We start from the raw sequence: 12110 nt of genomic DNA on the forward strand, positions 1-12110 counted from the left end.
GCTAGAAATATAAAAGTAACCACTGTATATAAATGTACTATTTTAGATGTGCATGCACAAAACAGTAGGCACCGTGCATCTATCTACAGCAGATTTCCCCAACCTGGTGCCATATAGATGTTTATGATTACAACTCTCATCATACCCAGCCAGCATAGCTAACAGTCAGGGGTGATGGGAGTTGTAGTCTCAAACATCTGGAGGTTGGTGATTGCTATTTTATTTATTTAAAAGGCTTCTATATCTCTTTATCAGGCAAGCCTGCGTCTCAAAGCAATTTACAAATAAATATATAATGATTAAACATTTAACATCTGACTCAAGTGAGGCTGTGCAAGCCCTGGACCAGTGCCTGGATGGGCTTCATAACAGCCTATAATAAACTGAGCTTGAATCCTGGTAAGGAGGAGAACCTGTATGTGGTTCCTATATCCAGGAGATAAGGCAAATCGCTGGTTCTGGTTGGGATTGCTTTGTACTGCAACATACTCTGTGAGGCTTCTCTTGTGTTTGATCCTGAAGCAGCAACCAGTGCTGAATGCAGCAGCCCAACTGCTGATGCAGACTTCCCACCAACTGCATATAACACCTTGTCTTAAGGCTGTCTACCTATTGTCACCAAGCAAAATTCAAGGTCTTAGTGTATAAAGCCATAAACAGCTTTGGACCCCCTTTGCTCCATATATACCAGTTTGGTTTGGGGTGTTAAATATACCAGTCTGGTTTGGGGTGTTCCTGTGCCTGAGTTGTGGAAATCCTTGACTATTCATTGTTCTTGTTCCATTTGGAATGGTTTTAGATATTTTATCATTGCAGTGGTTTTATAGCTGTATATCCTATTATTGTAACCTGCCCTGGGACCTTATGTTGAAGGGCAGGTGAGAAACCTGATAAACAGACCGACAGACAGACAGACAATACAATATTAAGCAAGTACCATCTGTACTTTGTTTTGAATGCCTTTTTAAGGCCCTTCTGTTTACAAGAGCCTTTTCTGATATATAGCTTAATACACACATTATTGTGGCTCGCTGTCCAAATGTTAAGTATTTTTATGCTGTTTTATGGATTTATGTTTTATTTTATGGGTGGCGCTGTGGGTTAAACCACTGAGCCTAGGGCTTGCTGATCAGAAGGTCGGCGGTTCGAATCCCCACAACGGGGTGTGCTCCCATTGCTCAGTCCCAGCTCCTGCCCACCTAGCAGTTTGAAAGCACATCAAAGTGCAAGTAGATAAATAGGTACCGCTCCAGCGGGAAGGTAAATGGCGTTTCCGTGCGCTGCTCTGGTTCACCAGAAGCAGCTTAGTCATGCTGGCCACATGACCCGGAAGCTGTACGCCAGCTCCCTTGGCCAGTAACGCAAGATGAGCGCCACAACCCCAGAGTCGGACACGACTGGACCTAATAGTCAGGGGTCCCTTTACCTTTACCTATAGATGTGTTAGGTTCACTGCCTAGATACTTTATTCTGTGGTATTTAAAACAAGCAAGTATCAAATTACACACACACACACACACACACACACACACACACACAATAGTCTAAATAGCCCAACATCCAGGATCCTCTGCCCCCAAAGGACACAATTAAGAAATTAGTATTTAAGAACTGAGATAGCTCAGAGATAGTTCAGTTCCAAAACTGATCTACATGTACCTACCCACCCACCAGCTGGCTGATGCTGTCAGATGAGACATTGTCAATCACTTGTTCAGCAGTTTCAGTTCTTTGATTGGTTCTGTCAAAGCTGACAATGTCAGAAATCTGCTAAAGGGTGCATATGGAATTCCTAGTCCAGCAATGGCAACCACATAAAGAGCATCTGGTGCTGGATAAGGGAGCTAAAATCAGGAACCATAAGCACAACATCCATTTGCATAAGCATTTCCTGATCTAGCAGAGGCTAGGTGGTTGGGAATCCTGTATATAATTGATATATTACTACCACATAGTGCTTGAGAATTAAGTCAATTTTCTAATAAGAATTTTGGAGACTTACACAAAACTTTCTGTACTTAGTACAATGTTCAGAAAGGTTGCACACCATTTAACAACCCTCACTACAGACAAAACAGTTAATAAATTTAAAATTTAACAAATCTTTAATTTCCCCCTTGTTTGGCAATAGTAATCCACAAGACTGATACCTTCCTCTTTTTAAAACAAGATGTGAAGCATCACTACAATACTGCAATAGAACAGTTTCCGGTGAATAGTATGTTTAGTAATAAAATAAGGTTTAAGAGATTTTCCTCTTGGCGGGATCTCTTTGAGGAAGACAGAAAATGAAATCTGCAACTGATAAAATGGATTCCCATATGTGTGCAACCTAAAGACCTAGAGTGGATATCATTAAACCTAAGTTTTTATTTTATTCCATACCTGTTACCATACAAACAGTAATTTGAAAAACATGCTCAACAAATTCATAATCTGGATCCTATTCAGAACAGATATTTTGCATTTACCTTTGGGATTCCTGTGCAGTCAAGCCACTTCTGGAAAATGTTTTCAACTGACAGGCCATACCTTCCAAGAAAATTAAAAATTAACCTTATTCATGGAACATACATAAAGTATGTCATTAAACAACACTTTGTTAGAAACTAGGTTTGCAATCTAAACAGTGATATCTCAAACTGATTTCAGCCTGGTTTTGTCCTTTCTAATTACTAATGTCTGAGATCATGACACCTGAAAATGAAAAGCAGATTGGACTGTACATGTAAAAACGAGTGATGAATTCAATGGTTATGGAAGCTGACAACATATGTTTAAGAAGCTCATATGCACTGATGAAACATTTGGAAAGAATGGACAGGTGTTCTGCAGTTCTTTTTGTGTGGCTTTTCCTCTTCAGCTTGCAAGAAGAGTGGAAAGGAATGAGGATCTGTTTAAGTGAAAATCAGAAATGGGCAGTAAAAAACTGCCTGAGACTAATTAATCTAATCTCAATAGCTTTAGCTTTAGACTCTAAAATAAGAATATTGTGTGCTGGCCAAATACACCCCTATATCACATCAATTATTCCAAGCAAATGCAGAATGCACTTTTGAAGCATAATAGCCTGAAAATGGCAAAGGCTTCCATATTTACACTCAGCGGGAATAAAAATAGGTTCATATAACAGATTAGAAATAACTGCTGATATTGTAAAGCTATTATAGGCCATGATGCATATATACATTTTGTCTTCTCCACCATTGTGTGATCAATCCCCCCGCCCCAGATTTTCATAATATTTCTAACTGTGCTACAGAAAAGCAGAAACAAGTTCTGATAAATATGATTAGCAAATGTTTTCATTTTGCTATACTGTGGGTACTGAATACTGTCCAGAATGCATAGCACATCTCACCAGAAAAAATTTTTTTTTTTGCAATAATATGTTTCAAGTTCTTAAAAGGATGGGAACTGACTAGACCAGAAGCTCCTGTTCTAGTTAATTTCATCCTTCCATTGCCTTCTAAGATGTGTGGGTAAGGAGCTGAAATAGCAGGAAAAAGGAAGGCTTTGGGTTGAATTAGGCATTTGACAAAAGGCCAAGGCCAGGAAACCCAGCTCTCTGCTGAACATCTAAAAAATGGTGGGGAGGGGATGGCAGTGGTGGGTAAGAGGTGCTGAACTTCTCCCCTGTTTCTTCCCTGCACTCCTGTCCCTCAACTGCATTTCCCAGATACATGTCCCCTGCAGACTGGACAAAAGCAGGCAAGGGAAGGCAATGAAGAGATTAACTGACAGAATTTAAAAACTGTAATTAGCTGTCAATGTTTGTTCCACTGTTCACACACCATATAGCAACGAACAAGTGAGATGACACGGACCAAGTTAAAAAGGCAGCCAACATTCAGGGCAACTTGGTTCTGTATCTCTTCTCTTCTCAGTGCATGGAATACCTTGTCTCCTCATAAATATTTAGATAAGGCAAGCTAAAAGTAAAAAGCATTTCCTGGAATGTCAAAGGAGCTGTAATTTAGCATTTGCTTATAAACTCAGCACTTTCCCAGACACTTAGATTGTCCATTAACCAGATGTAACAAGAGTAACACAACTTAGGAGAAAGATTTTAAACAAAGAATGAATTCATTTTTTAAAGTGTGCCTTTCCCTTTAATATTGTTAATTATGATTATGATTCATACAGTGCCATCCATGAACATAGTACTTTGTAGACTAATTTATGCAAGCCTCTGAAGGAGGCTCTGTTAACAAAGAATAATGAATTTGTGTGATTTGTACAACTGAGACAGAGAAATCACATTCCTCAGATGGAAGAAGCTCCCCCTGGATGCAACCCATGTGCCAAATACAAAGTGTTGTATCCAACAGTGGCTTTGACTTAAAGGAAAGCACTTTTGTTCACACTAGTCAAGGATTGTCACCAATCCCCCCTACTCACTAAAGTCTACTGCTCACCCTGAAAACTGCTGGGTGATGCTTCAGAAAATAATGGGATATGGCATTAGGTAAGAAGATTTGACAAAAAATTTAGTGTCCCAACTTGCATGAAAGGAAGCAGCCAATAACTGACTTCTGTGCAAAGCCTTGAAAAAACGGAGCCATAATTCCTATATAAAGGCTGTATCTACATGCAGACATAAACCATTTTGTAGGTTTTCCAGGATTGCACTAAAATAACAGCCCTGCGAAATAGTTTAAAGATTCTGAAAATCCTCAAAAAACAATAATTGCCAAGATTGCTTTGAATAAGCTGTGACACTAAGCCATCTTAAGACTGATAGAGAAATATAGCCAAATAGACAAATGCTGGTTTACAAGCAGAAAATATTTCAATATTGGCATAGCATGTTATGTTTTATAACTTAGAAAACAGACAAGATGATGAAGAGTCATACTTAATTAATAGCTAAAACAAATGCTTTGAATAGAGAAAATAGGAAGAGAAGAGCAACTACACCTATCCACTGTTGTGATAAAATTCTGGAAATACAGAAGTGAAATTCATAGGCAGTGCAAAAAGTTTTCTTTCAAGGCATGGTCATGCGAAGGCAGAAATGGCTCAGTAATGTCTAGTGAGGTGAATGAACTTCCGCTGAACCATGGAGGCAACCCACTGACTAAGAACACTGGTCGCCTCAGTTATAGAGTTTTCTTTCAACACTAGCCTTTCCCCATCAGATCATGTGCCTTAAGTATCCTAGAAAAAACACTTAGACATCCTCAGAATACAAAAAAGTCAGGAAATTACAACCACACATGTCTGATTGCTATGGAAATTATTGTATTTAAAGATGAATGTAAGCACATATAATATAGATTGAACTTTATTTGCATTTGCATTTTATGTTTTTCTGCTGTGAACCGCCATGGAATCTTTGGATGAAGGGCAGTATACAAATTTAATTAAACAATTGTTGTTGTTGCTGCTGCTGTTGTTTTATATTCCACCTTTTAGAAAATTTCTCACAAGCCAGAAAACTTTTCTTCCATATTTACACAGAGCACTGAATTACTTGTAATTATTAGTTGCTTTAGGTGTAGAATTTTTAACACGTATGTCTCATGATACCATTTATGAGGGAGTATATGCTATTTGTATGTGAAACATATTTGAAATGGCTTTCGTTAAATACTAATAACTTGAGACGCCCATTTTACAGTAATTCTGAGCAATAAGAACATACCGTAATCTGAAGGTAAGATTTTGAAGTTAAAAGCAATAACTTGACACTACTAGTTAAAAACTCTTTGGCACTAGTGTGTCAAAAAGTTGTTTACCATTTTGCCAAGAGCAGGTGTTAGTTTTAAAGTGAAACTAACAAGCTGCACAAGTTGTACAGAAATAAACATTATTTCCTCCCCTAAAAATGAAGATAAGCAACTAAAGCGGTAAGATCTACTGAAATGAGCAGCATAGCACCCAGTGAATCCACAGACAGGCTACATTGGCAGGCCTGGTAGTACAGTCAAAGACATGGCACCAAACATCCCTCTGCACCTGGGATCCAGCCAATGCAGCTCCACATACCAAGGAGATTTTCTTTCCCTATCAGCTGGTTGTAGCCAATGCTGAGATTGTGCTGTGTTCCGGGGCTGGGATGGTGCTGCAGAGCATAGGGACCACTGGTTCACAGTTGCCAGTGCATGGATCAGCACCCTTGCCAAGGATCAGCAACCCTTGTTAAATGTATAAAAGCATATAGGTATATGAAGATATATATGTAGTTTCATTGCACTTGAATGCAGCCAACTGTTTATCAGTGCAAGCCAACAATACAAAAAGAATGGCAGTTGGTGTATGGCTCTATATAATCTCTTTGGTTTCACTTTATTGATTCAGATATCCAATATTAAAAGAATGACTTTATGCCGAAAGAATAAGCCACATAAAATAATTAGTGTGCCCTGTATAATTATTGCAAGCAGATCAGCACGATGCAACAGTATTCCTTGTATAAACATTAAGTGGTCTAGATATTTCCCTTGCACTTACAACACAGAATGTGATTGCTGGGGACCACAATAATGGTGAACTGTTGAATTTAGGACAAGGTTTGCCAAAATTCATCTTAGGAATATGATTCAAAATGATCGCAGATGCATATTGAAAAAAGAAAGGAAACTGGGAATGTGTTGTCCCTTCCAAGAAAAACACATTTCCTAGCTTCAGTATTGGAAAGACTGAATAAATATACTGGCTAGGATCCCAAAACTGCTTAAGTCATACAAAAATTTCACACCAGTCCAGTGGAATTTTGACATTTTCCTTTGAACAACGGCTGCCAATGCAGTATCTATCACAAGCTGGTTTTGAAACACCCCCTTGATTTCAGAAGAAGCTTCCATGAAGCATAATGGCTTGGTTTTACCAAAACAAAACAAACAAAACCCCAAAAACAAAACAAGAACCCCAAGTCCAAAATTCCCTTTGGCTCACAGAACTAGTTGCATGGCTTTCTGAATCCTGACCAATATTTTTAATATGTGAATACATTCCAATAACGACAAATATTTTGGTCATTATGCACATACTTCATTTCAGATGACAAAGTATAACTCTTCTCCCATATTATACTAGCAAATGAAATGTGTTTTAGCAATGAGTGGGAAAATAGGGTTGCCACTACAAGGAGCAGGTGAAAGTGTGGTTTTAGACAAACATCATGTTCTGTTGCTCTTGGCATCACAACTGTATCTTTTCACCATATATAAAGCTGGCAGCATATTCACGGCTATACAGTAAATTATCATAAACTAAAAACTTCTCCATACTTTTAAGGGGGAAGTTGAATAAACAGCTATTACAACCTTCGTATTTAAAATTAAAATGTTTCTGGCACCTTCTTAGATCCCAAACTGGCCTCCAATGTCAAATCAAATTGATTACAAATAAGAAATGGGAGAATCAAGTTTATTCAAGATCTAAGAACATTAATGAAATCAAAACATACTAATTTAATGAACTAGGTATCTCGATTCCCCCCCCCCCAACATTGGGGGTTAGAATCCATATTATTTAATAATGTAGGTTTTTCACAAATGTTTATTTATAAACCGGGCTTCACAACAAAAGCTTCCACAATATAGTCAATCATCCTAGCAGAAACAAATTAATAGTAGAATAAAATTTTATACAAAACATGGCTGTTGGTGATCCAGCAGTCTGCTTTATGATAAACGGTTTAAACCAAACCATTGAATATCACTTATGTATAAAGAATATGAAAAGGATTTCCTAATGAAAGAATTAGCTGATATCACTGATATCCTGCTTATGTGTCAGTGAGGCTAGACGTTTCCATAGAATTGTGAAGTGTTTTTAAATCAAGGACCTACAAACTATTTCCAGTTTTAGAATATCAAACGCTTTCCATGATTTCTCTTTGCCTACATTTCTCTTTTCCTACAAACAAATGATACTAATTAAGCTTATAGTGAAATTCCATACCTGTCTTCTCAGAAGTAAGTCCATAGCTTTACTCCCAAGTAAACCTGTTAGGAATGCATCCACAAGGTTTGTGCAATTCACTGTAAGCTCTTGGGAGTGGCTTAGATGAGATCTGCAGGTGAAGGGCGGTATAACATACTAAATAAATAAAAATAAATACCCTTGTTTATTTTATCAGATAGGAGACATGACCAACACATTGGGCAGAAGCCACCTAACAAACCCCTTCATAGCTTCTACTATGCCCAACAGGGACCTCCCTCTCCCTCCCCTGCCCACTCCCCAAAATTGGCTCAGGGGCAAAAAAAAGCACAAGAGGGAGGGGTAATTGTTCCATTGGCAAGCTGATATGCTGATATCTCTGTTGCATGCTATCTGTAACAGCATGACGCTGAATTCCACCCATTAAATTTTGTTGTCCATGTATAAGTTGATGGAAGATTATTATACAAGCTTTTCATCTGCAGAGATTCTGGAGACAAAACCCATTTTGAATATATACCCATTATGTTCTTTGTCTTTCTCAGGCTGATTCCGACTTACCGTTTTTAGCTGTGGGATGTCCTGCAGTCATAAATTGAAGAAAGTCCTGGAAGAGTAACAAAGACCACAATTTAATAACATGAATTTAAAAATACACACTTAACAATACTTTAACTGTTTATTCCGTTTTACAACATTTAAAATAGATGTGTGGATATAATGTCAAGGCTTACAGACAGCTATCACAAGAGATCGGAACACTAGCAATGGCAACTAGAAAATTAAGAAGACGAAATGCAGGAACAAAATATGAAGTCATAAGTAAGAAATTTATAAACACACATACTTGTGCTGGGTGGATCATTCCCTCTACTGTATTTCCAAACTTCATGTGTGGGTGCCTATCCTTCTGCAGCCACTACAGCACCAAGTTGGTTTGGGGAAACACCATGATTTGCATACCTATTTAACATCATGATTTGATATATATATTTTAAAAAGACAAAATCCCAAAACGGCCCAGTGAGGACTCGGTGTGCCCAGCAGCTTTCAAATGCTGACTGCTGAAGGATAAGAAAATGTGGAATTTGGGATAACAGAGAGGGATGGAGTGACTTAGAAGAGGGACAGGATAACTTGCTACAACCTCGAGTGGAAACACACCACAATGCAACATTTTGTTGCAAGTCCCACTTGTATAAATAATTCACATTTCAAAGGCTTAAGTGTCATTACAGTCATACCTCGGGTTATGGCTGCTTCAGGTTGCGTGTTTTCGGGTTGCACACTGCGCCAAACCCAGAAGCACTGGAACGGGTTACTTCTGGGTTTCGGAGCTCGCGCATGCGCAGAAACACTAAATTGCTCTTTGCGCATGCGCAGAAGCGCCAAATCACGACCCACGCATGCGCAAACGTGGCGCTGCGGGTTGCAAACTCTGCGGGTTGCAAACGTGCCTCCCGCACAGGTCACGTTCGCAACCCGAGCGTTCACTGTATTTTGTTATTTTATTTTAAATTTCTATTCCGCTTTATATTTTTAAGAAAAATCTCAAAGCAGTTTACAGCATATTAAATCAATAAAACAATCTGAAGAAAGTCAAATATAGAGTATACAGTCAAAGCAACATAACAGAAAACTAAAATATCATCTTAAAGATTTCAAAATAAAACATTACAAAGGAGGTCAACTACAAAATACATATTTAACATAGTAGGGCTGGGTGAGTCTGGGTCCCGCCTCCTAGGCCAGGTGGAAAGGGCCTTGCAGGAAGCGGCCTTCAGCACTCACAGCCAGGCGATGTTCCTCCGGCCTCATGAGGAGCCTCTTTTAATAACCACAGAGAGAACATTACAAAGCCACCTACTGTATATCACTATATTTATATTTTGTGTGCATAGCCTATTCAAAATTACACTATCCAAAACAAATATTTATATCTAGACAAACACAATTTCACCATCACCACTACATAAGGATGCAATCTGCCTATTCTTATTGTGTAGTCAAATATGTAATTTGTTTATTGTACTGTTATTGGGTTGGATCAGTGCTGCTGCTCAACGACAGAAGGCTCTTTGACTTTGGCTTTCATCAGTGGAATAGGCAAGGAACATGTTTTTTGAATATTTCCTCTTCATCTGCAGCCCCTGCCCCTCCAAATTAGATGGGCGGGGGGGAGGTTGAAGGGCTCTTTGGGACAGTGCAAGAGATCATGTGATAGGGATGCAGGAGGAATGATGAAGCAGTAAAGCAAGTGTTTGCAAGGACCCAAGGGGTTACAGAACTCCCGAGGGGTACTTTTGTTTTCCCTACCACAATGTTTCTATGTGTGGTACATGCCAACTTTTACACTTTTCTGGAAGCAAGTAAAGGGGTGAACTTTGGGGTGCTATTAGAGCAGTTGGAGGTGAACCTGCTCCTAGACCGTGGGAACATCCTCCTCCCATCATTAATAATTAAGTCTTCTATCTGCAGAGCCCTTCATATACATAGCCAAATTTTGACTTGTGGGGGGGTTTTTTGGGTTTTTTTTGGTCACATTAAAGTGTGTCATAAACTTTGGAACACAGAATGGAATGTTTGGAACTGACATATTATTAAATTGTACTGTAATCATATTTGATTCATTTAAAGGATGGGCTAATCACTGGGATGCATACCATGATGAAAATATTTTATCTCTGTAAGGCACATCTAGATAAAACAATTGCTAAGGACAAAATGTTGTTGCACACGTTCTCATTTCTTTTTGTTCCAGCAGAGTCAAATATATCAGGGTAGTCTTTTTTATCAAAATGCACCAGTACAATATGCCTTCCTGTTGGCAGACAGATGGAGACACTGAATACAAACAAATTTGATCCTAACTAGCCAAACAATAATAATCCCAAGTTGTCTAAATATTAAAATGCAATGCAATGATCCAATGGAGGAAATATTTCTGTCTGCCTGATGAGGTTTTAGTCACAGAAAAAGCTTCAATCAACTCTGCAGTTGCTGTGTTCTATGGTTTCTTGGAACAAAGAAGACACATTCATTTTCATGCTTGTATATCTACTTTAACCGAATTATGAAAACTCTATGTAGCTAGCAAAAAAACTTTCCATGAAGATAAGAATCAGTTAAAATGGAACTTGTAGAACACTTTCACACACAATAGAAAAGCTTAAGATATTTTAGCATCCATATTAATAAGACTGAACCAATAATAAGATGCAAAATTATGATCTCAACAAATGAATCAGTACTACAGCTGGTTACTTGTTGAAGCAGATGTTACAATCTGCAAAGTATTTTATCCCCAAGATATTCATTTTTCATCACCAAACTAAACATCAACCTTAACTGCACTAGTGGAATCAACAAGTCATACTCATTTCTATTTATTTATAGTTACCAACACTCCATTCATTACACAAATTTCAACGAAAGGTGTTAGTCAATGGATTCTCTCACAGAAACCAGAATGGACTTTAAAAAATCCTGCCCTAAAATTCCAGACTTTCTTGCTACTCAACTAAATAAACAAAAACTACTATTAAAAACATACCGAGCATGCAGTCAAAATGAAGGAGAAAAAAGCAAACTGATTAATGTTTCACATGTGAAGTCATTTCCTTGCACCTGTGGCTCAGATCTAGGAAAAATACTACAAATGCCACTAGAAACAAGGCTAGTATTCAGAATGCAAGCAATTATTTATACTTTAGATGTTATACTCTGTTCTTCATAGCTTTAAATGCTGGGAATCCATCCCATTATTTTTTATGGTGTAGAGGAATACTAAACATTAAAACCTTTTAAAACTGTTATTTATTCTGCATCTGATGTTTGGTTAAAGATTCTTATTCATATTTATGCTAGGTAACCCGTAAAAATCTGCATTTGCAGCCTCATTTGTCTAGGTGTGCATATATATATTACCTGTACAGAGGTATGCAGGCCAAATAATCAAATCTACCATTCAGAATCTCTGGACAATGAGCTCAAAACTGACTATAATTTTCCCATGGCACACACAACCAAGATGTTATATCGCAAAATGGCACTTGAGAATGTCCAAACAATTCTCACCACAGATTTGTGGGAGACCAAATATGGATTTGGCCAGGGCTTTTTGGTGAGTTCTAGTGTTGCAGCCCAGCAATTTGTGTCATAAAAATCTCAACAAGTTTGGCTGGGCTCCCCCCCCCCCTAAAAAAAGCTCAACAAGT

General features: G+C 38.2%; 1 protein-coding gene across 1 annotated transcript in view; it reads right to left on the bottom strand.

The window, feature by feature from the left end:
* Positions 1–12110, bottom strand: part of AOPEP (aminopeptidase O (putative)) — a 171106-nt gene that overhangs the window by 91224 nt on the left and 67772 nt on the right. Inside the window, exons 10-11 of the mRNA XM_033164197.1 lie at positions 8135–8144; positions 2472–2532 (exon numbers count right to left, since the gene is read on the bottom strand). Of these exons, the coding sequence (XP_033020088.1) occupies positions 2472–2532; positions 8135–8144 (71 nt within the window). The remainder of the gene's footprint in view (positions 1–2471; positions 2533–8134; positions 8145–12110) is intronic.

This window comes from Lacerta agilis, chromosome 11, assembly GCF_009819535.1.
Source record: "Lacerta agilis isolate rLacAgi1 chromosome 11, rLacAgi1.pri, whole genome shotgun sequence".
Lineage (NCBI taxonomy): Eukaryota > Metazoa > Chordata > Lepidosauria > Squamata > Lacertidae > Lacerta > Lacerta agilis.